This window comes from Ptychodera flava, chromosome 21, assembly GCF_041260155.1.
Source record: "Ptychodera flava strain L36383 chromosome 21, AS_Pfla_20210202, whole genome shotgun sequence".
In the NCBI taxonomy this organism is placed as follows: Eukaryota; Metazoa; Hemichordata; class Enteropneusta; family Ptychoderidae; genus Ptychodera; species Ptychodera flava.
In genome coordinates, this window is record NC_091948.1 from 11517621 (window position 1) to 11543745 (window position 26125).

Consider the following 26125-nt stretch of genomic DNA (forward strand, 5'->3'; position numbering starts at 1 on the left):
ACACAGACGCCACTCAGACTCATCATATAAGCTCTTTTTGGTATTTATATATAAACCAAATATGAGCTAAAAATGTAACGCGAGCCAAATTTATTCAGATGGCAAGACTAAAATATAAAGGTGCTGATGCTAAATATACTTGGGATGCATATGTTCATGAAGAGATCAACGACGAACCATACTTCTTTGTACATGACTACATTTTTCAATGTACTGGAAGAGTTTTTTTCTATGATAGGACCTTTTTATTCTCCTAATTGGAGAGTAACAATGGAATTGCAGGTCTTTTTTCCATTGACAAATACAAATATGACAAATACATTTGAATAAACTGTCTGTGTGCATATATAAGGTGATTAAAACATATTGAGCATAATTGATATACCAGTAACGGATAGATGTATCAGGGCTCCATCCCTCAATAGCCTTCTCCCTGGTGAAATCACAGGCATTCGACTCAATGTAAGCAAACCACTGCACTGATGCATGACTGATGCATCCAGTATAAGAAAACTGGTTGCATCAGTGACGGTTTCCTTACATTGAGTCGAATGCTTGTGGGTGAAATGGTTGAATAAAACCATAGTATACGTATACACAGCAAACCTGTTTGCATTATCATCCAGCTGTTGGTCGATGTCTTTAATAACAGCCTGCAAGGTCTCTATACTCGGTATGCCGTTCTCAAACATGGCACCCACCGAGGGAGCCTTGGCGGCGTACTGCATGTTCAGGCCGTGGGCCATTGTTGGTTATGAAAACAGAGACTGAAGGTGTTTATCTCATGGTGGAATCTATCGGTGTAAACAAGAAAGAAATGATTGAAAAATTCTCTTTGGGGAAAAAAGGGGAGGAAGGTGGAAAGGTAACTCTGTTGTGATTTTGAATAATGATATCGCTATCATCTTGAATTGACGTCCTGCCAGCCGAGCTCAGTCATTCACTCATTGCGCTCGGTGCTTCGTTACACAGGTGTTTCGTGGTGTATCTAGACGCTACAGGAGGGATGTATCATTACCGGACAAATAAGCAATACCTTCGCTCATAGAATGAAATATGAAATCACGGCATTCAAAAAGAACGCCGGTGATGGATCAATGTGAACATATTACAGTCGACTGGTCGCGATGCATCAACCCGTACGTCACGGATATGGGATCGACGTGCCACTGGCAACGAGGTCAACCAAACAAACAATGGGACATTTCCCTTCAGTCGGAATATTCGTACCACTGCAGACCAAGTTTGCTAAGCCGGTGAAAATCACCTTCGGCCTTTCCCTGCTGGTTCTACTCACAATTTGTACCTTGAATATGCATCACTAACGTCCAGTCCATGCGCATCTCCTCACTGCTGCATTCGCCGTAACAACAATTTTTATGTTGACCCCTGACCTCTCAATATTCTTTCAACGCACATCAGAGGGCGCTGTTTAAAACGCCAAGGCCTGCCGAAAGAAAGCGCACTGGAGTTTCTCACCGTCTGTCGCGGTCTCAGTGTCAGAAAAGTCAGTGGCAGTTATAACTCGACATTTTTGAAGGTACACGAGACGAAAGAGGTAAATTACGTTTGTGAAATATCTAATTTGTACAATTGTTCATATTCTCAACGGTTTCGCCTAATTGTCACCGAGATGGACACCGGCTCACCACAGCAAAGAATACTGAAACCCTTTCAGCTCAGCACAAGTTCACCTATCCAAATGGAGGGAGCGTCAGTGGCGCTGCGGCATTTGGTCAGAGATGAATAACAAATGGAACGTTAAGTTGAACATTTTACAAATTATCTCAATGAAAAGACGAACCATTGTGTTTTTGTTGTCGGAATAATGCATGCATGCACAGCAATTAATGCACAGTGTTGGAGGGTACACCGTGTACGATATATTTTTTCTCAAAGAAAATTTGTAAAGCTCGTCTGATCGGAGGAATATCGAAAACAAAAAGCTATTTTATGTTTTAAGGCTTAGAAAAAATTTGCGTGTTTCTGTTCACAACCGTCAAGGAAATAGCGTAGGTCAGTCGGGAGCTTTTTCTATTTTTTGTTATTTTCATTTTAGGGTTACCGCAAAAACACAAAAAATTCGGTAAATTTTTGAAAATGAGAAAAAAGGGTTTAGGGTCAGAAAGCGTTGAGTAGGTCGGATTACCTTAAACACACATACTTTTATTTGGCCTAAAGTGTTGCAGGGCGCATCGCTCTTATTCATATATGTTTCCTTCATAAATTACTTTACCAAATATTTTGGAAAACACATTTGTCCAACGCCAATTTCCACTAAAAGCGGCTAGCCCGCGCCCAGGCTTAGTATGAAAATATGGTATAATCATATTTTAATACGCAATTTATTGTTCCGCAAAATTTGGAATAAGGTAATGAAGCAAAGTCAAAAATGCAAATTCAAGACGTGAAAAAAATGTTCAAGATATTGAACTTGAATTTTCAATTTCCATGTAAACGATAAGGTGGATACAAATTGTTTTCATTTCAATGTGAACAAGTTGAATGTGACATCACTGCAGGGTGATTGAGAGAATTTTCCGATGAAATTTATAAGCGCAAGGAATGAGTGTAATTTCACTTTTCTGTTAATTCGTTCTCAAAATGGAGGCGGAAATCGTCAACCAAGCGTATAGAAGCAAACTCATTGTAAAGCTCTACGAGTAATTACAATTTTCACCGTCTTAGTTGTTTGAAAATCGAAAAATTTTCCTATACAATAAACACAGGAATGGCGGCTACTTTGAATTTCCAAATGTCTGTATATTTTAAGTAATTTCTTTCTCTAGTACCAAATTTTGCACGGTGACCCCCAATTTTTTTATTCCTGATTTGGTAAGAGAATGGTTGAAAGTTTCATTGAGTAAGGTTTGAGCAAAATGTTAAGCCTTTCACTTTCGAGATGCATGCTGTCTTATTAGGGAAACAGTCGTCGGAAGTGCGCTCAAAGGTAGTAAGGGACCCATACGACCAATGTACATACTGTATCCAAGATACGTCGGTGGTTGATGAAAGTTAAAACATGTCTGTCATAATCTACTTTGTATAATTTAAATGTTGCAGATATGATGGTGAGGTGAATCTAGATATCGTGCACGAAATACATTGTTTGTAATCAAGAAACTCGCACAGGCGCAGTTCTGACGACGGTTTCCCTTAATTAAGGGAAAATATTGACGAGCTAACTTGCCCTTTCTGTAGAAACTGAAATGAAAACTGCATAATAGGAACATTTGCCCCGTGGTAGCTTTTATCCAACTATCCACACGATACAAAGATGACAGTACAACAGCTCGTCGGTGCTCTTATTACAATGCACCTTATATGGGGACATTTGTCCGACAAATACTCGGCCTCTAAAATTTTTACAATTCCTTACACTGAAATAAATTCATTTGAATTTAAAATGCGTATGGTTGTCAGTTACCTGTCAGAAAAGATAATCGCATCTCCAAAATGTCAATTGAATTGTTTTACAAGTAGCGCCGGGCATTTCAAAATAAATGAGGGTGAAGTTTATATGAACATGTGGTATACACAGGACCGGACTGTTGCTTTCTTTAACTGTTTTCTGAATAGCCTTAGAAAGGGGAGCTCACGATATATCTTTAAAAAACTATGCACATGATTTTAAGGAATCAGTATAATTATCAGATGATTACCTGGTTTGACTTGCGGAGAGTAGGGAATGAAGCACTAGGCTGTTTTTTAAGTTGTGTGTTGTTTTGTTGGGGTTTTTTTTTGGGGGGGAGCTTGCAACTTTTGCCCCGGCTAAAATTTTACAAGTCCCAAACTGACGCAAGCAATCACTAACAAAACTATTTCCTCAGATACATTGTAATTGGCAGATCTATTGCACCACTAATCGGAAGAAACCTTCGCTTTTATTTAAATTTTGAAGTCATGTCACAAATATTTCAAACCGTGCCCTGTAAAAGGGAGCCACTGTTCGGCAATGTTCATCACTTCAAGGAGCGAACGCATCCCTCGGGAAGCTATTCCAAGTGGCCATAAAATCTGACCAACCCCCTTATACTGGTCCATGTGTTCTTACTGTTACTTTACCTTGTGTCTCGGTAATAATTAAGGCAAGACTCACTCGCTCGCGCATGATACATACGTACTGGCATCTGATCGTGTCGAGTTTGATGTTGCTGTAAATGACAATTACCCTTATTACCACAAGTGTTTCTTTATTTTGACAAAAATTTAATCGAACCAATATTTATTCAGGCGCCCACTTACTTTACCGCAGAATAGATAATGTACTAGCATAATTATTACAATGGCAATGCAACACATACATGTAAAGACGTTCTTGACTTTCTGACCTTCAAAATTAAATGACCCTGATCTGGTGGGAGGGCTACAGCATTTTATGTGGGCCATCACGAAGTTGACCTTAGAAAGATGGATTCATTCGTATTATATTGTTCCGCGCCAAAAATTGTTGGTAAATTCCAAAAATAAATGTAACACCTGCCAAAAATGTATTGAGTGGGTTTTGTAAGCTGGGTTCCACTTTAGAAAAAACCCAAGGCTTAAGACAACCCGACTATTACAGATTTCCTTTTTGAATTGGTTGATGTTTATGTGTCAAGCAACGTCTATTTTACTTTACCTGCATTTTACATGTAACGCTGAACGTATCATGTGAACACGGTCCACTTATCTTACAGAAACAATTGTTCCACTGAAAAAATGTTCACGATTACAGCGCATTTCACTTCGGTGTCACAACTCAGTGTATAAGACGGACACATTACTTGTACAAAACAAACTATTACATGTATCACACACGTGCAGCCATCACATTGAAATTGATTAATCCCGTGATACAACAAGTGGACAGAGAACGTTTGCCAATAACTGCTGTAGAACACTGGGAATTCATTACAAAGAAACAACAGAGGGTAGGAACTCTGCTTCATATCTTGATCTGTTCCTACAAGTGGGTACTAATGGGCTACACACTAAGCTGTATGACAAAAGGGATGATTTCGATTTTGAAATCATAAATTATCCCCACTGTCAAGTAATATTCCATCTGCACCTGCTTATGGTGTGTACGTGTCTCAACTTCTCAGGTATTGTAGGGCTTGTGATTCCTACACTGATTTTCAACTGAGACACAGCTCATTGGCATCAAAATTACTGAGACAAGGATACACAACAAAAAGACTCGTTAGGACTTTCAAAAAGTTCTACGGTCGATATGACGACATTGTGGCCAAATATGACACCTCGGTCACACAAATGATTAACGACAGCATTCCCGGCTTTGACTTATTACAGTGATTCATATCCTGTATCTTTTCATACAATATTTAGACAATTTTGGGACCAATCCTGACGGGTGTAGCATGCTAGCAGGGTACGCTTACCCATTCCGGACACCTGGTACCACCACTTATTATCAGTGGTTCAGGATGGTCCTACTTAAATTTGTAAATCACAATTGTTCCATGGACCTGGTAATATATTACCTTGAATGGAAATGATTATTGGACCAGTTTAATGTCATATTACCGGACACCATAAGATGTAGCGCTAATCTCAATCTTTTTAATCGCCTATTGAACATTTTTATTTTTGGCTAATGTAAAAAATGACCCTGTATGATTTATAGTTATTACAGATTTATACAATTATTTTTAGATTTTTATTTGATTGTGTAGAGGACACCAGAGAAGATTGCAACCTTACAGGGTCATTTTCCCGAACTGCGGTTGTAAATGGGAAATCTTTCATTTTGAGTAAACAAATAAACCGTTAAATAGTATGAGTAAAAGGGACAATATCCGTAATTTTGAAATATTTCATACTTTTGTAATCTCCCTACTGAAAATTAAGTATATTTCCTTCTCCTTCTCTTTAAAATATGCTGAAACACAGAGTATCAACGTATAAATCACGATGCTTTGTCTACAAAATGCGATCTTTGTCCAGACTTACATTCAGATGTCAACAAAAAATATTGGATATAACACATACGGGCTCTTTAAATAAGTTGAACCATCCCCCTCTACTGTCTATGGTTGAAACACACAGTAATAAGTTGAACCATCCCCCTCTACTGTCTATGGTTGAACACACAGTCGCTTGTCGTTCGGTACGCGGCGACAGCCGTTCTTATGCATCATTAGAAAGCGGAGAAGTTCGGAAACAAAATGGCTATCACCGAGTTCGGAGACGGATTTCCCTCACAAAAAAGGCACAATTTATTCAATAAACCAGCATCGATGGCTTCCACTACCTCTTTTAATTCATACCTGCTATCATCTTTGCGTAAAAAAACGGCCTTCACCGTGTATCGAACCACAAACGTTCTTGAACACTAAGCACACCGGCGAGATTTGGAGTCCATCAAGAAAGTGTCTCTTGACACACAGATCAGATATGATGGAAAATACATGCATTCACCAGATACACCAAGTGGAGCTGTAAGATTGGTCTTTAAGACAGCGGAGAAATTCACACAATTGATCCGGACTCCCTTTGATTAAATGCAGCAATTACGATCACTTTTAATCAGTCGATTACCCTTCGAGCTTTTTTCGATGAGAATCACGTGATCTGGTTCGTGTGGGGCAAATGAATTAAACGACGAATTTCAAAGGCATACTGTCACCTGTTCCAATTTTGCCACAGTTACCATGGAAAGAGAAAATCTAGCCAATCACAGATTTTAAGCGGGCGGCCGCTTTTTAAAAACAGCGCCCTCGCATGGGCATTTCGAATACCAAGGAACGCCCCTTTGACCATATATGGGCATATTTAGATTACAGGTGACTGTATACCTTTAAGAGTTAAAATGTGTGCTGCACTAATTGTAATTAGAAAAGTAAGGAAAACAGTGTATTAATATAAAACGAGTCATCCTAGTCTCATTGATGGTGGGGTACTGATCACGCATGCGTGTTTCGATCGCAAAGGTTGGCAATATTTCAATCATCACCACTTAAACAAGTTACGTAACCATTACCTTTTAAATATCTGTTCATATTACAATGTATTTCGAATCATTCAAAACCTAGTATCATATAAGATATAAGATCTACGACCAGGTTTACTCCTTCTTCAGACTTTTTCAATATCATATGTTGTTTGATTTTTGAACCTTGTCTGTAATTATTATCAAACATTTCTTAGAAATTGACAATGTGAAGTCGTTTCGCAAAAATTTGCCGCCGAAACAATATTTTCATGAAAAGCTCATACAGAGACGATGATGGATAATATACTGAGACGGTCAAGGATAAAATGACTGTCCACTTGCATGGTTAGAAAAGTAAATAATGTAAACGAACTGGGTTCCGGTTGTCACCATTTTGAAGTTTTGGAAATCCTAACAGGAATTTGAGTTCATTATTTTCATATCCCAGTATTACATTTAATGGATTCAGCTCCGGATAGGAGCGAAAATAGCACCTGTGAATAGTAGTGGTTTCACAAAATGGTAAACCTGTCGAAAGTTGATGTACTCTAATCCTGAACATTGATGCAGTGAACCTATATATTAAATGGCCTCCTGCACCACAACAACGCATGCGCGAAGGGGGGAGGCGACCCTCACGTCCGTATAATTCATTAGGCGGGTTACTCTCGTTTCTGACTCCAACGCTACCGTGGACGAAAACGACCATTCTCCGCGCTGTGTTAAATTATCGCCGCGCTGTGTTGAATTTGTCTCCGCGCTGTGTAAAAATCGCCGCTCGGCGCAAAGCGCGGAGACAAATTTAACACAGCGCGGAGAATTGTCGTTTTTGTCCACGGTACCAACGCTCGGAAATGGCGAACCTGTCAAGTGAAAGCAATCAGGGACGCAACTGGTATATATCTGCGCCATGCTCTAGGCGATTGAAAAATGCATAAGATGTTTGTTACAGAAGATCGTCTCACTGTTTTTCCAAATCATGTACTAGTAATTCCGTGTGAGGACCCTACACGATAGTAGAGAAGTGCATACCGCACGGTCGGCTGTCCCCTCCACAATTTCGTTTTATTTAGGATCCGATGTCGATGGCAATATTACAGTGTATGACCTATTATGTTCCATCATTTGCACAAGTGCAACATGACAATTCGAAGTCCAAATCGAGTTCGCGACAGCTCGTGTGGGAAGTGTGCTGTTCAACGTGAAGGGTAATGCAAGAGAAAGACTCTGCACAGACCACATTGGCAATTCCAAGCACCCGTGATCCCCATGGGTTCAGGAAAAAATAGGCACCGGAAATTGAGTATTTTCTCCAGTAATTTGTCGTCAGGAAATAGGGTACTTTTTGATTTGATTGGATGCGACTCCTCAATTAATGGAAAAATTTTGCAAAATCATGCATGAGTTTTAGAAATGTGGAAAAAAGTTCGGGATCGGAGGATTTTGAAAATAGGATAAGCAGCACACATTTTTCTCTGTTGCCTAACTACAGTTTGCTCTTTACGGCCACATCACAGGCTTTCTGTGCAAAAGACAATGCAAATTGTCACGACCACAGGAAAGGCTTTTACTCATATTCTTGGGTCTTGTATTTTGTACAAATCATAACCCCAAACTGACTCATAACGTCACCATTTATCGTTTGACGTACGACTTTTTGATTTGACAGAGTTGTAAATATAAAACAGGCTATTTTTAAAGGTTTTTATTTTGTGACCGACTGATTTCTCTTTAGTGTAAGGATGGTGTCGAAATGTAAACAGAAATCAATAATCTTACAACTAGTGTAAGAAGTATTGTTCTTTGAGAAAGACGGAACAAATGACGTCGTCCGAACACTGCCGAGTAGAGGCGATTTCGATCTCTTCTGAACAATTCCCTGGAGAGTGCTTGCCATTGTTGTGTCATAGAAAGGCATCTCGAACATTCTAAACTGACAACTTTCCCTTGCAGTTCTTCATCTACACTTTGCCAGACAACATAGAATAAATACTGAAAATGGCCGGTGTTTTACTGAGCGGAGTAGCAAGTAATTCGGAAAAAGGGGCTCTTACGGACAACAATTTGAACGACAAGAAAGGAGACTTTTCTTTGACTCCTAATTACTTTGTTTGAATTTGCATATGCGAGTCAATCATAATTTATAATTAATCAATAATGTCTTCTACATAATGTATGTTAGTCACAGTTCCCCTGGTTACCGTTGAAAATATATCGTCTCAACATACATGACATGCATTGATGAACAACTAATGTCTTTTTAGGTACACTCTCAAGGACATAAACATGTTGGCGGCATTGTAGTCGTTTTGAAGAGCTCGCGTAATTCTTTATTGCCCGACGAGCAAAGGTGAGGGAAATTTTACTCTGTGTTTTGTGTTTTTCTCGAATTGAAGCAGTGGAAATTTCTCCCTATATCCTGGCAAACGAGTAAATATTTTAATGAATTTCTTCTAATAGTAGTCCTGTTCGTGGTGGTGAAGTTTGCACTCAAATAATTGTTTACCAATATCATTTGCCATCTTCATCTACGCAATGGCGCCGGCCGCTGTTAATATGATGGGTCATGGGTGTAGAGGAGCAAAGTGATTAAAAATAGATCTCTACCTGATAAAAGTAGAATTGGATTTCTTACAAAAGTCAAACGCCACTTCAAACGTTTCACAAAGACATATACATTGCGTGGAGAGGCAACAATTTTAGGAAATATGAATTTTGAATTCCAATGATATCCTCATGAGTCTTGTCAAGCATTTCTTCCAACGACCTTAAACATTGCCATATATGTTATGTTATGACTTCTTGGTATGTACATGTATGTATGTATGTATGTATGTATGTATGTATGTATGTATGTATGTATGTATGTATGTATGTATGTATGTATGTATGTATGTATGTATGTATGTATGTATGTATGTATGTATGTATGTACATACATACATACATACATACATACGTACTTTCTTGGGGCCAGGATTTGGTACGTACATACATACATACGTACGTACGTATGTATGTATGTATGTATGTATGTATGTATGTATGTATGTATGTATGTATGTATGTATGTATGTATGTATGTATGTATGTATGTATGTATGTATGTATGTATATGTATGTATGTATGTATGTATGTATGTATGTATGTATGTATGTATGTATGTATGTATGTATGTATGTATGCATGTATGTATGTATGTATGTATGTATTTAAGTGGGGCAGGGGGTGGATGGATGGATGGATGGATAGGTAAGTATCTATGTACATGTGTATGTATGTGTGTCGACTTGTTGGCAATTGGATATCTATATTTAGAGGTCTATTGCCTGTCACGAGGCAAAGTCGAGCGTCTGATGCAATACAGATGACAATCATGCGGAAACGACACAGGGCACAGGCGATATCGTTTATTATCATAAACCCGTATCGCCCCATCCCGGTGACATTTACCGTAAAATATCAGCCGTGCTATTTCACGTTAAAGGTCGTCGGTTTTTGAGTGTTCCTAAAGTATATTTTCAACTTGGTAGTAAAATGTAAACAAACAATATAGCCGCCGCTCTCCACCCAAGATTCGATGTTGCTGACATAAAAATTTGGAAAGCTTTCCGGGGGCCAGGATATTTTGATACGCTATAATATTATACTTAATCTTGCAATGCTATCCTGTGGTGCTAGGCCTTGTACAAAATTAACAAGAACTTTGACGGAACTATCATAAGATAACATCACAAGATTCATCTTATCATTCCCACATTTCAGTTTATTTAGCTGCCCGAAATATCGTTTTTCTTGTGATCCTACAGATTTTTATGTTGGCAACATCGAAAAGGCTGAGAGCGGCAGTCATATTGTTTGCTTACTTTGTTTGCTTTCAAGCTGCAAACGGTACAACGTCGCCTGGATGGCACGATATAGGCATGAGCATGTTATATACATATACGTATATATATATATATATATATATATATATATATATATATATATATATATATATATATATATATATATATATATATATATATATTTATATATATATACACACACACACACACACACACACACACACACACACACGATGCTTTGTCAATAATTGACCACAAGACGTGAAAGACTTGGTCCTTGTCTTTTAAGTTCAATATAAACTTTATTCTGTTACATTTCTCTATTTGTAGTTACCTTCTTCATGTTGTCCCTAATTGATATCCTGGCCTTGTAAACCATGCCTTTGACTTGGCAGTTACCCTTCAAGGGGCATGTAGACTTGCCCCGGCAATTACAATCAGCTAGTTGATCCTTACGTTCATCTCCGATGATTACCCTCTTATTATGCTGTTACTTAAGTTTCAGACAGCTATATATCCCGCTTTGCTCTGTTGATCTCCTTCATATAATCGCTGTCACATTGCTCGATCAATAATGTATCCACTCCCGGCCAATACGAGACGAAAGCAAACTTTGCACAACATAATGTACATTGTGGAGTGCAAAGTCTGCTTTAGTCCATTATGGACCGGGGGAATACATTATTGCAATTATTGTATAGTTTTGACAATGCCAGGGAATTCGTAGGTGTAGAAACCTTCTGAACCATAGTACTAGATAATCGGATACATTATGACTAATAATTTGAGGGGATGGCGTCACAAAATTCACTGTTATTGACAAAAGCTGTAATATAATTTCAAATCTTGTAAGGTTATCGTCGACGAGTCTTCAAAGATGTTCTACCTGTTGAAAGGACTGAAGACCTATCTTACAGACTACTTTTTCGTCATTCTACTGTATCTGTCTTTTTCCGGCGTCGTCGATATAATGGACACATTCTACGCAATGTTCATCCAAGAAATGGGCGAATCCTTGAAGTGCATCGTAGAAAATGTAACTTCTGACTATTGTAACGATTTGAAAAAGAATTTGTCAGGTGATGGCCTACTCCACAAAGATGAAGAGGACAACGAAAGGACAAAAAAGTAAATTCCTTCATCTTTACGCAAGTCCACGGCCTTAAATTTTTGTGTGTGTCGAACTTTCAACTGGTTTTGTTTCACGGTGAAAAATTGTGTGTTCTGCTTCCAACAGCATGTTGAAATGCGTCATATTCAATGACCTTGTTATTGATGCGGATTTAGCCGAGCGGTTTTGACTTTGATGACTTCGCTAGGTGACTGGGTGTCGTACGTAGTGAGTACGAATGTGAGTTCGAGTATATACTGATTTTTCTACTCTGGTTTGGTAACTCTGCTGGTGGACAGAATCGTCCCCGAGGCTGTATTTCGCCAAGTAAAGCGATGGATTCATTACTTTGCTAAAGTCTGTGAGCGATGTAATAGCGAGTGTGTGCGTGTGTGCGTTTGCTTCATGAACACTACAGCGTATTTGGAGAGGTCGTAGTTAGAAAACTATATAGCTCAGTTATTAAACCATTCTTTTAAGGCTGGCGATTTAGCTGTGTGGCTTTGACTGTCATGTCTTCACTATAGTGTACCATACGTTCTGAGTTCGAATTCCATCAAGAATTTACTGAATTGTATCAATGTCTGTATATGTTGGTTGATAACTGAGTTATAGTCCACACGAAAATTCATTATGATCATGAAAACCGCGAGTTTGCTTATTTAGAGTTTTTTTATTTAAGGATACTTCACCCCATAAGAAAAAAACTTACTCGTTTTCTAGGTTTCTTTCTTTTTTTCCGTTTTCTAGTGAGGGCATGAATATTACTGCCATTTACATATAATGAGCGGTTTTCCAAATGTCTGAATTTCACAACGTGATTAAAATGAGTATCGTTGTTTGTGGCCATGGTGAGTTATTCTCTGGTATTGTACTGTTATAATTTTATTTCTTCTATTATCTGCTACGTTGTCTTTCAGTGCTGCTGAAAATGAACCCTGTCCGCTTGGAAGTCATACCGATATTACGTGTCAAGTCCGTATACCCGTAGCGGTAAGAGAGTTCAAACACTGGCATCTTTTTGTTCTTATTTAGTCAGTTTTAATAATTTCAGATTTCCCGAGGCTATACAGCTCATTTAGACAGAGTAACATCTCGACATGGACTTGAAATACTTAATTGCTGCCTTTCCTAATGAGAATGGTGCCTCGTGTTCTAAATGAGGATTTTAGGATGTATACTTAAACTTTTATTGAGAGCAACAGACAGAATTTTATTGATGTTAACGCTTTAAAATTTAGTGTGTATGTTTCTCTTATTCGTAGCTATGTTAAGTACCCCCCGTTGTGTTGAACCGCTGGCAAAAATACCAAGTGGACATTCACGCTGCAACTTTTACTTTTGCATTAAGATTTCAGTACCCCTTCATGGCAATGTTTAAGTGTTTATACTCGAGAATATTCTGTTCATCGTCAGCATTCTTCCGTTTATTAATGTACTGAGACTTTTGAATTAGGATGCAAATAGGTTTTGGTTTTCCGTAGGTATATGCAGGATAAATAAAATTACGAAAGCTATGCGCGCTTCGTATGCGCTCTGTATGCCGGAGCTGTGCCCCGTTGATTAGCAAGTTCCAGTCAGGCAGAGCGATTTTTTGAAGTCTACTCTTAAAGTGTTTCTTTGGGCAGGGAAAGAGTCAATAGTGCAGTACTTGAAATGTTCATTATCGTATCAAGGAGAAATCGTTGTGTTCTTTTCGACTAGCATGTATTTTGAAATTGGACCTTGTATCTGAGTCGACGCATAGGCCGACAGCGGGCGTCGAAAGTTTACTCGACCCATGTACATTTTTTTTTCACGTCAACAGTTTCGGGACTCAAAAGCATAATTTTTACAAGTTTATATCCATGCTCATCACTGAATCAAATAACTAATATGCAATTTCTGAGGCCTTCGAGAGTCTAGTGGTTATGATGTCAGACAGCTTGTTACGTTTCATTCGAGATGTATGAAAATAAATAAATAGATAAATAAATGAATAAATAAATAAATAAACGAGTAAACAAAAAGTTAAACAGATTAAGTTTCATTATTATCGTTGTTGTTGTTGTTATTGTTTTCCTTCAGATATCTATTCTGCTCTTGCTGTCATTACTCGAGAAAAGAAAACGAATGTGTCTGCAAGTATGCAATGGAAGACCATCGTTTCCAATGTAAGTTTCGTTTATTTTGAAGTTTCTTTGAAAGCAGGTGCGCAGTGCTGTGTGCTTCACATGTACAATCTTCAGTGTGGTCGTTCGTATATGCATTTACATATTATATTATAAACCATGTATATATTATATTATAAAACACATACATACACACATACATAGATAGATAGATAGATTCATAGATACATAGATACATACATAGATACATACATACATACATACATAGATACATACATACATACATACATACATACATACATAAGTACGTAGTTTCTTCGTATGTATTTAAACTAGTAAATCTAAATTGGTATATATAATACTTTGTTTCCGTTTCTCAACCTCTTCTACTCTCTCTCACTGATTTGCAGTCCCGTAAACATGCTTGATGATCACGACAATCGCATCGGTCACATTGCGTCGTTCGGAATGACCGCGTCAGACGCACTTGGTCTTCTGAATGGACGTTCATTCATTAGCATAGATACACTTCCTGCCTGGATGGACGGTAAGTATTTATCTATGTCATTTCAGTCGGAAATCATGGCTTGTTTCTTGCAAAGAGTATTACGGACGTGATGGTTTTTGCATAATTTGAAACGTGGCCAAAGGGGCCGGCGTTCAAAGATTCGTTTAGTTGTAATGAGCTTGTCCTGTGCGTTTTCTGAGGTAATAACACGGCCCATGGTTAGGGTACTTTGATAATGAATGAAACAGATCTCCTTGTAAGGCCTTGTCTATATTGAAGTTTAACACATGTACAACCTCGCCCGTTGTCGAAGTGAAAGTGGCACAGTTGGAGCTGTTTCGGATAATTGCATTAACAAAAGTTAATTTTAATGTATTCAATATTCTTATAGAACAGAACAGTTATAAATTAACATTTGTGTCTATGTTTACAACTATTGTCTTACAAATTTTGATCTAGTGTTATTGGATTATGGATTGGTATGATTACGATTATTGAATAACCATTTTCTTCCCCATAGAAAACATCATATGATAAATAGACAAGGAAAATGTAAACATGTAGATTTTTGCCTTTCATCAGCCATGCAATTGTACCAGCATATTTCAAATTGTGACAATGATAGAATCTCATTAAAAACTATTCGATTTTAAATGGAATAAGTCTTTAAGGTAGACTTTCGGACTCTCGTGACTTGCAAATATTTTACTTTGCTTGTCGATAGGTTTTTGTGAATATTTTAAAACTCTGTAGGAAAGGGTAAGTTTCTTTGGTCTTGTTGCTATGAAATTGAGATTTTATTTAACCATAGAAGAGAGGATCATTGGATTATGCACAGAAGATAATCTGTGGTACTTTGCGTCTATCATCAAACCATATTTTTAATAATCCTATTTTTTATCTTGATTACGAAAGAGAAAAGCGTAAGGGTTTCCTAAAGAATGACAAAAGTTCAAAACTCTAATTTTTTGAAGTGGGTATAATTTTTTTTGAAGTGGGTATAACCTTAACTTAACAAGGGTAGCTTTGATATAGTACTACCATGGTTCTCGTTGGGACTACGACGCCGACTATAAAATGACCTCGACGGGAGCAATATACACGTACGGGAGAGAGTGACTTACTGGCGTGGTCCGCTGACATGGTCAAAAGCATTATGCATTTGATCGTAAACGCAAGAAAATACTCTCGGAATTTCTCTGCGATTCGGCAAAAATGACGCAAACCATAAACACTCCAAAAAAAGACATTTCTGATGAACTCAGTGATGCTTTCAACTTTTTTCATTGAAAGTATTAGGTAAAAGAGAGCTTCAAAATGTAATTGGTCGTCAGGCTTTGGGTGCACTGATCCCTCGAAAATGGCAAGGTTGGCGCTGTTGAGCTCCCGAAAGGCGACTCGAATAATTTGCTTGCCAAAAGATAAAGGATGAAGGCTTGTTGCCCTCTTGAAAAGTGACGACGAAGAACTAATTTACATAGAGTATATGAACAATGACGTCATCGTTAAAAATATTTAATGAAAAGTGTGCATGTGCTGTATGTGTGTATGTATGTATAAAGAAAGTCCTCTTTCAAGCAAGAATTGCAAGGTGACATAGGAGAATGTGTAAATATTTTTAAATTATTATTCTCAAAGTCATGAGTGAATGATTCTTATCCTTGAGGCAAGTGATTTGCCAAAGTCTTTTGAAGAAATGTCGTTGTCACTCAACGTCTATAATATCGTAAAGATTTGAAATTGAATTACAAAAATAATGACGACGCTTGAAGGCTCAACGAACACACAGTATGCTGCTTGTTTCTGTACCATCTCACTGCATTTGATTAAAGCGTGTCGTATTTGCTGGGAGAAACTGTCCCTTCACGTATCCAATTACTGCTGTATTTACATATGCGTCAAATTCTATAGTCTATTTCAAAGAGTGAACCTTAACATACATTATGCATGTCTTCAGCACAGGTTCCACGCATGGATGCTTTCATAAGGCTTAAACAATTAGATATCTATCTAGAGAGGTTTCAACCGTTCAAGGAAACTGCCTTAGCAAAATATATGTCATAATCTATTACTGGGCGTTTTGGAGCTTGATCTGGGCCACCACGACTGAGCTCAACAACGTCACACTAATAAATGAAATATTTGATATCGTCTCCCCAAATTAACCTGATACTGGCGTGGGTACAAAACAACAATTGCCCAGTACCAACTAAGTCGCAAAATACATTAAATATAAACCGTTTTGTCGATAATTTTCTTTTGACGTTCTGAAAATTTATTTTCGGCATATACCCTGTCCATCAACTATACAATCTGAGCAATCTCGAACCAACTTAGAGCTAGGGCAAATACACGTTTTCGTTCTTTTGTGACGACGATGACGATGACTACAATACATACAAATATAAATTAAGAATACGATGTTGCTTTTGTTGTATGCAAATGGTGCACATATTAGGATAGATGTCAAATTTTACGTGTTATTAAACTTTATGGTAGCCCTGCGTACGATGCTGTGTGTTCCCGGCGTTATGCGACCCCCATCACATGTGGTGGCAGATCGTACAACGCCGGGAACATACGGTATTGTACGCAGGGCTAAACTTTAGGTCAGCTGAATTTCAAATACCTAAGCGTTTTATTGTAGGAAAGTGACATTTTCTATAGCGCTACATTTTGACAACTTGAGTTATGCGTCGCAATTTACTACTATTTTCAAAACCAACCTTTTCGAGAAACAACGGCCATAGCCACAAAGCATCGGGGTTTTATCTTTTCAGCTTTCTGCTGACCCCCTTTGCTAATGTTCACGGAAAGTACTAAGCAAACAGAAGACATTGCACTCAGTCAGGCGTTTAATTTGTCTGTCCACTTTGCTCTATTCGCAGTCTTCATGACGGCAGTCAACGTTGCTGTCGTGGTCTTGGTGTGTTATCCATATTTTGCCTGCGTCGACAGTTCGGACCGTCTCGTGAAATCGGTGCTTGGACTGCTGTACTCCGTTTTCCATATCTTTATGATCACCATAGAACCGATCAAGTGTCCTCAAAATGTTGTGAGTAATATAAGTTGCCGCTACCATGTACATTTGCTTTTAAGGGGGCTGTAACCGACCCTATTGAACAATATGTGTACATTATCATTCTTACGTGATAATAGTGCAATATTAAAACAAGACAAAGAATGGTACATTATATCACCAAACATGTATGTATGTATGTATGTATGTATGTATGTATGTATGTATGTATGTATGTATGTATGTATGTATGTATTTATGTATGGTAGCTGCGCTGCGACGTTACTGAAGACTCGTTTCGGAACTCTTGGCTTCACAATGAGTGCATATAATTTACTGATCTTTGTGCCTTTGTCAAATTTCATTCGTGTAAATATCGCTGAGAGTGCGCGTGCTTTTCGCTTCTATCTGGCGGATTTTCGATGTGTACGGTGGTCATTTTCTTCTTTCTGAACAATCAATCTGTCTCGCTTTTTGGTTTATTACTCAAAATCAAGGGTATTACTGGTAGTGGTACTGAAATCGAATTCTGGGCCTCCCTGCTGCCAGTGTTGGTATGTTCCTCCATCGTGTCCGTGAGGTTTTTCATCATCCTCTGCGAAGAATTATTGTACGTGAGTCGTCTGCGTCCGAGACAGGTTGGTATGATCACTTTCCGATGATACACTGTGGAGTGTTCTAGACTATGAGAGTTACCAAAACATTCCCAAGGCAGAATGCGCCTAGCCTCGGGAAGAGATTATTTAGTCTCGAAATTGTTTTCAATACTTATCTGATCAAGTGTTTGTTTCAACTCATTTTGAAAAGGTACTGTGAAGTTGTCACCGTCTCAAATCAAAAAAATTAATTATGCCCATGTAGTTTAATAGCAAAGAAATAGCAGCGACTGCCTCCCATTTTTGTTTGTGTTTGTGTTTGTATATATATATATATATATATATATATATATATATATATATATATATATATATATATATATATATATATCGAAGTATACAGATGTCCTCGTGGGAAATTACAGTGCTCGATGCTAAAGCAGAGCATCATAAATAATAACATAAAATTACTTCAAGTACAAAGTATATATATAGTTTAATAGCAAAGAAATAGCAGCGATTTTAACTCGCTAGTCCAAGTGTGTGTTGATGTTAGGTATTAATGCCTTTAAATTACCGAAGTTTGCGAGGCGACCCCCGATTTTTGTTCTTGAAAAAGGTGGTCGAAAGCTTCCTCGGCGAAAATTTGAGCAAAAGTTTTAGTCTAACTCGAGGTGCAATACAGAGTCATTAGGGAGCCTTAAGTAATTACAGGAGATGGGCCGGGGAATTTTGCACACACCTGTACCGTAAAATGTGACCTTCCCCCTATCCACCTGTCTAAAATGTGATCCTCCCCCTTGTCCGACATTCTAAAACTTGACCCTCCCCCAACAACTGAGGTATTCTCCCCGGGATTAACTGAAACAGTATCAGCTTATTTACAATAATTGGTTCAATGGTTATGTTAGTTAGGGACAAATTACAGAGGGGAGGGCTGGTGTTTTTCGAGGGACAGTCGCATTTTATAACGCAAGAATTTTTGAAGAGATACGGTATTTCATATATTTGACGGAGGGTCACCATATTTTGTGCAACTATAAGAAGGCCAAAGATGGCTGATATAGTGCTTCATCCAAAAATATCAAATCATAACATATGGAGTCTATCAGGCAAATTATTGACAATTTTCCCCCACAAAACATGCTATATGTGTATATTATATATGGCTGATAATGTATTTCGATGTACTTTGCTTGAATTATGTGCATTTGGGTACAAGAAATTGATTTTGGAATTTCATCTAAAATGTTGGTTCGCTATACATGATGAAACTATGAGTAATTTTTTTCCAATACAAAATATGGTAAATCTGTGCATTTGTGTACACTTGATTATTGATATTAATGTTCTTGATTAGATTAGAATGGTCACAAGTCCATAGTTGTGCAAGAAATATGATTTTGGAATTTCACCGAAATGTTGATTCACTATGCATGAGGGTCTATGATGAAACTATGAATAATATTTTTTCAATACAAAACTAGGTAAATCTGTGCATGTATGTGCGCTTGATTATTGATATTAGTGTCCTTGATTTGACTAGAGTGGTCATAAGTCCATAGTTGTGCAAGAAATGTGATTTTGGAATGTCACCGAAATGTTGATGCACTATACATGGTGGTATATGATGAAACTATGAATAGCTTTTTTTCAATACAAAACTAGGTAAATCTGTGCATGTATGTATGCTTGATTGTTTATATTAATGTTCTTGATTAGACTAGAGTGGTTACAACTCCATGGTTGTACATAAAACACGAGAAATGTGATTTTGGAATTTCACCCATAATGTAGATTCACTATAAATGACAGTGACTGTCTATGATGAAACTATGAATAATTTTTCTCCAATACAAGATTAGGTAAATCTGTGCATTTGTGTAGGCTTGATTATTGATATTAATGTTCTTGATAAGACTAGAATGGTTATAAGTCCATGGTTGTGCAAGAAATTTGATTTTGGAATTTAACTGAAATGTTGATTCACTGTACACGATAGTCTATGAGGGAACTATGCACAATTTTTTCCAATATAAAACTAACAATATCTTTGCATTAATGTACATTTGATAATTGATATACACTTTTGCACCTGTTGCATATGTTTTTGTCTCTTGTCTTTTGTCAGTTTTAACTGTTCAAGGTGTTCAATATAGGATACCACTGCATCTTCTTTGCTTGTGAAACTTGTGGATAATGTGTACGTATTTAAAAGAATCGGCGTCTGTCGTTGGAGATTTCCTGTTCAGGAAATATCACACGGACAATCAAAGGTTTGGCCATAAAATCAGCTTCTGTCAAAAGTGACCCTCCCCCAAGATAGGTTTCTAAAAAGTGACCCTCCCCCTTGAACAGTTTTCTAAAAAAGTGACCCTCCCCCCAATTCCCCCGGCCCACTCCCTGTAATTACCGAAGGCTCCCTTACCGTAAGTAGTCCGGCATATCTTTCAAACTAGGGCCCGATTACAATAAATGTTGATGTCGACTAGTTAGTGGCTTACTTTAACTTGGGAAACACCCTGCGTAGCAGGCCCCACAATAACATGAAGTTAGAGGCCTAAAACTTTTCGCTCAATAGCGCACATATCCAGCAAGTTGTGCTCAAGGCGCTTTACAATTACCCCTGGTCACTGGACCGAATTTGATACCACTCAACTCCCTGGGGAGCAAGCAACAACCCACGCATGCAACTAATCAGCGTAGTAGAGCTAAACGCACACATTACAACCACTGTCATACCAGTTACCCATCACTCCTTGGTGGTGAGAAGCAATGAGGAATAAAGTGCTTTGCTCAAGCACACAGCACCATAGCCATGCCGGGGCTCGAACTCTTACCATCCTGATCGTGCGTCCACTGCTCTGGCAACTGCCTCCCATTTTTGTGTGTGTTTGTGTTTGTATATATATATATATATATATATATATATATATATATATATATATATATATATATATATATATATATATATATATATATATATCGAAGTATACAGCGTGGGAAATTACAGTGCTCGATGCTAAAGCAGAGCATAACATAAAATTACTTCAAGTACAAAGTAATGATATCTATTACTTAAGTTTCATGCATCCTGCAAGCATCAGACAGATGATAGTAGGATGCATGAAACTTAAGTAACAGATATCATTACTTTGTACTTGAAGTACTTTTGTGTTACTTTACACACACACACATACACACACACACACACACACACACACACACACACACACATATATACATATATATATATATATATATATATATATTATATAATTGATTGATTGATTGATTTATCGATCGACAGATAGATATACAGATATACAAATACCATGCTAGTGATGCTAGTAATGGATGAGTTGGCACCTGTCGTCTCTACTGTACGTTTTTTAATGAAACCTATCAAATATTCATTCTAACTGGGGAGGGGGGGGGGGAAACGAAAATGAAATTTACGAATTTTTTTCTCTTCAGCCCCCTGTCTTTAATTATGCTCAGATTCCCTAAGTGTGAACGTGGACGCTACTATCGATATTCGTGCACTTTGTATGTAGTTTTGTTTTTACTTTTTTTATATCGACGGTGTTTATTGTGTTTCAGAATGACCATAAACCTGTCCGAGATCGATCTTGTGGTATTTACGTTCGACATATCTTCGCCAAGAAAAGGTAAGGCCGCTAGGATATTCCGACACGGACACCTGAACTGGCAAATTTTCACACAGGGCTATCTACGTGTGATATTACTGTATGCTTTCCTGGGCCATTTAGCTCTGCATTTAGAACTTACTCAGGGACAAGTAAAACGTAAAAGAGATGTTTGAGCACAAACTAGTTTGCTTAAGCTGTAAATGATTACCGACGATTTTGAAAATCTCAGTATGGCAACAGGAAATGAGATGAGAGTTGTTACAGGTCATGAGCGAGATAGAATGTAAAGATTATTTGGGGGAAATGCAAAGATTCGCACTTCAAAATTGGTGTTTTGCAACAAATGGTTGAAGCTGGTGTGATAGGTAACCATAACGGTTTTTGTACAGTACAATTAAAGACTATCATAAAGAGCTCTGCACAAAAAGGGCGCAAGAGCTGTCATGAGTGTAATAGAAAGTTATTCAGCGGTGTTCAAACTGTACAGAATGAGTGACACTGTGTGTAAGATTTTTATTGCCACTGATACAGGGTGTTTGCGAAGGTCTTCTGAAGAGTTGAATGAATGGCGAAAGGAGTATCAGGTATTATGATGGAAATATTGCACCTCGGGGACAAATTTTCGGACTCTTAATTTTTAACAATACTTTGTTTTCTGCTAGCGGAGGCTCATTTTGAAACCTGTATAGTCAGCTAAAAATGAAAGTAGCTGACTGCTTTAGTGAAAATTGAAAATTTGATTTTCCCCATTTGATTTAAGACAGGGTATAGCGGCATTTGAACTTTCATATATGAGTGCATTTCGGGTAACTTCTCTAATCCAAATAAAAATTTCATTCTGTATATATAGTAATGCCTTCTTCTACATTTTATTGTGAAAGATAACTATGTAAAGTTTTCCATGGAAAAAGTAAACAGATGTTATGACGTTCTGTTTCGAAATGCCTACCACCTGAAAGCGTGGGTGTGGTTTAAGATTCGTTTCGACTACGCATTCATCTGATCTTCATATATTCTCAAAGCTCGCTTCTTCAAAGAAAGACAAGTGCCATGAGTGACAGACGTAAAATTTCTGCTTAGTTCAAACAGGAAGGCCACTGCGTGGCAACAATCCCCAAAAGGCTGGCGGGAGAGACTGCGCCACTGGCTCAGCAGGTTGAGAGGCTGCCTGTACGAATCAATACCAGGGTTTAAATACTCGACAAGGATGCTAGGAACCTTGACCGTATCACTCATGCTATTATATCAGGTAATTATCCATAGAATATCCATTCATTGTCTTTCATGCTATGATTGTTCACAACTGCTCGAGTACTTTTTTGGGTAACCAAAATACACACAATATTTCTAATACAGATGAAGTACTCTTATTTACTCGTGAAACACTCGAATTTTCATAGATTTTTATATTCTTTTCGATTGGCATATTCCGATAAACGCACATCGGTATGTGTTTCAACTGAAACCATTTGAAATAGCCTGTATTTCAACAGGCCTGAACCAGCCCAGCCCGAAATCAATCCGACCAAAAAACCGACCAAGTAATAGGGGTAGTAATATGTAATGTTTTGCGGGTTTGAGCAAGCCCGTGTCTCTCGTATATTCTATATATTGTCGATGGTGTTACCAAGGAAACGAGTGATACCGTCTACTAAAATCATCCAGATAATTATGATCTCCAAAAACTCAAGTGATACCTCGTCATCATGATTGTTTTTCTGTGCAGTTTTCAGTTATGGAAATACCGTCGTTTCGGAACGCTTCTGTGACTGCGAAGGATGAATTTGGTGACCTAATGTTTTATACCAACCACAGTAAGCACAAGAAATCTTTCGAGATATGGATAGAAATAGCCGAAAAGTTAGACGGTAAGTGTTTACTAGATTCCACGAGATTTGCTTTCCTCATCAGCCAATTGAAGTGTTTGCCTAGCAGTTCAAAAGTTGGTTTAAGGTAGAACGCGCCTCGGGAACACAAATTTGGATTTTCAAACTTTTACAATTCTTTTCTTATATACCACTTGTGGGGGTTCATTTTAAAGCTCCTGGTGCAATAAAACTTTTCACCAGCTTAGTTTTTTCGAAATTCGAAAATTTTATTTTTTTCCATAGAGTTAACACAGGGATGGCGCCAATTTGAATTTTAAATATCGGTAAATCTTGAGTTATTTGTTTCCCTAGTACCAAATGTTTCACGGTGACCCCCGATTTTTATTTGTGATTTTGAAAGAGAATGGTAGAAAGATTCGGAACCTCAAGGAAAGTTTGAGCAAAAGTTTAAGTCTTTCACTTTCGAGGCTCATACTACAATAATTAGTGTTTAGTGTATATGATAATGTTTATGTATACTTTAGCTATATCAATGACTGATTAAACCTAGTCCCTACCTGTACCTGCCGTCCTTCAATTACGTGTCTCGGTGTAATAGTTGTGAAAAGTAACCCTGACATAACAAGCGCATGCAGATTATTGTTGTCAGTGATTTGACTATCACTTGTTTCACTTCTGTACTGTTTGCCCGTCCGGCGGAAGACTCATAACATTTATTTTTGCGTGGAGCTTCATCACTTGTCTATATTTGCAGCCAGCTGTACTTCACACGCGATATAAGATGCTACAATTGTTTCAAATCATGTTTAAAATCTCCCTTACACAGTAGGGTAAGCGCTAGTGGAGCGCATTTCTCCCATATACGTTCAGATCCCTCTTCAACACTTACTCTCGAACCCGATGATCATCTGGGTGAGCCTTTATGGGAGGGGGACATCGCCGATCCCGGTACATGAACACACTCTGGGTTCACACCAGTGACGTCTTCTGAATGGACAATCCCCAAAAAGTCAATGTTCGAAACACAGCAAGATGAGATATAACACTAAACCTCCTGTGGTATTTCTCCTCCAGTGATTATGTACACCTCAATGTTGATGTCGGCTTCAACTGTCATCTGCTTTATGCTGGATACCGTCAACACATATAGGTAAGACGACGAGTATTTCGTGGATTTTCCAATGCGGTCGATGTAAATGGTCACTAGCTCGACAAAAATGTTTACGACACGAGGTCGTTTTAAACGAACAAGTAAATATCTTATGGAGTACGTTTTCAGATACATGCGTTAGATGTGATTTAAATAAAAGGGCGTAATTTATGATTTTTTTGGAAAAGTGATTAATTCTATATATTACATGCCCAAATGAGAAAATTAAGATAAATTATTGTCTTTTCTTTCCTATTTTTTCAAGGCATCATCTCATTCGGATGTTTCATGGTGACAAAACATTCCTTCCCGAAAAGAGGGGTTCACCAACGAGTTCACTGGTAAGTCGTGTCCCATGGCAATATTTATGGCGTATCTTTTTAATGAAGTAGGCGCTAGATATCGCTCTTTTCAGAAATCAGAAATCTCTCTTAACACTAGCCAAAAATTTATGCTGCACCCTGTTGGCACTGTCTTCCTATGGCATATCAATTACGATCATTGGTATTGAGGAATCGTGAACGATGTGAAATCTTGTTAAAAGTTAACGTTTTAGGATGTGAATAAGGTTTACATCTCGTGTCAACGTACATCATTTATTTCTACCCAGGTATGCTGTCTCAAGTACTCGGGCTATCAAATCGGTTTTATGTTTTGGGGTGAGTGTAGGTTTGAATTTCTTCCCCAACATAATCTATTGCACTGTTGAAGAAAATTCGCTGGTTTTAATCATGCCAGCAGTTTAATCCAAGTTTGTCCTTTATGCGCGATTAAGTTAAGACGATCGGATGCTTTGTGTGTGTGTGTGTGTGTGTGTGGTTTTTTGTGTTTTTTTTTAGGAGGGGTATGTTTTTTCTTTCTGTTTGTTGTTTTTGTTGTTTTGTTTGGGGGGACGGTATTTCCGTGACAGCCACGTCCGGCCCTGACGTGACGCATGAATTTGAGATAGCTTTCATCAATCGTCATCTCCATATTGCATAACATTCTTGCGTTGTTTATGTTGACGAGCGTTTGTTGCTCAGCCTATAAGTCAAAGCTCTCAATATAAAGCCATTAGCTTAGTTTCAGGTTTTGCTACTGACGAACTCAGATTCTTATATTATTTTCGCTGATAGAGGTCTTGAGAATCACGGTTAGGAGATTGAATTTCCGATTTTGTTAAGTTGAAGCGAAAGCTGAAGGAAATTATTTAAAATGGGGAATATTATCTGCAAGTCATAGATGATCATACAGATGTTTACCTGTGTAGATAGAGGAACTTGTTTGTAACTTTTTGTGGGGATGGGAGGGGGGGTCAGACTGCCGTGTAATACTGAGGTAATGATTACTTAAATGAAACATGTCAAAAACCCTTGCACCCAA

At 37.9% G+C, this 26125-nt stretch overlaps 2 protein-coding genes across 3 annotated transcripts in view; one reads left to right on the forward strand and one right to left on the reverse strand.

Annotated features, from left to right (window-relative positions):
• The window catches only part of LOC139121408 (uncharacterized protein KIAA0825-like), a 30637-nt gene extending 29237 nt beyond the window's left edge, over positions 1-1400 (reverse strand). The window contains exons 1-2 of one of the 2 annotated variants that reach the window (XM_070686244.1): positions 1298-1400; positions 607-794 (exon numbers count right to left, since the gene is read on the reverse strand). In XM_070686244.1, coding sequence (XP_070542345.1) covers positions 607-746 — 140 coding nt within the window. In that variant the 5' untranslated portion in view covers positions 747-794; positions 1298-1400. The remainder of the gene's footprint in view (positions 1-606; positions 795-1297) is intronic. The other variant, XM_070686245.1, reaches the window with a different exon arrangement.
• A 32-nt stretch (positions 1401-1432) lies between these two features.
• The window catches only part of LOC139121409 (stimulated by retinoic acid gene 6 protein-like), a 54219-nt gene continuing 29526 nt past the window's right edge, over positions 1433-26125 (forward strand). The window contains exons 1-14 of the mRNA XM_070686247.1: positions 1433-1558; positions 9202-9287; positions 11640-11914; positions 12818-12890; positions 13965-14050; positions 14419-14555; positions 17405-17571; positions 18033-18173; positions 21735-21802; positions 22865-23033; positions 23511-23652; positions 24688-24763; positions 25029-25104; positions 25374-25422. Coding sequence (XP_070542348.1) covers positions 11664-11914; positions 12818-12890; positions 13965-14050; positions 14419-14555; positions 17405-17571; positions 18033-18173; positions 21735-21802; positions 22865-23033; positions 23511-23652; positions 24688-24763; positions 25029-25104; positions 25374-25422 — 1435 coding nt within the window. The 5' untranslated portion in view covers positions 1433-1558; positions 9202-9287; positions 11640-11663. The remainder of the gene's footprint in view (positions 1559-9201; positions 9288-11639; positions 11915-12817; positions 12891-13964; positions 14051-14418; positions 14556-17404; positions 17572-18032; positions 18174-21734; positions 21803-22864; positions 23034-23510; positions 23653-24687; positions 24764-25028; positions 25105-25373; positions 25423-26125) is intronic.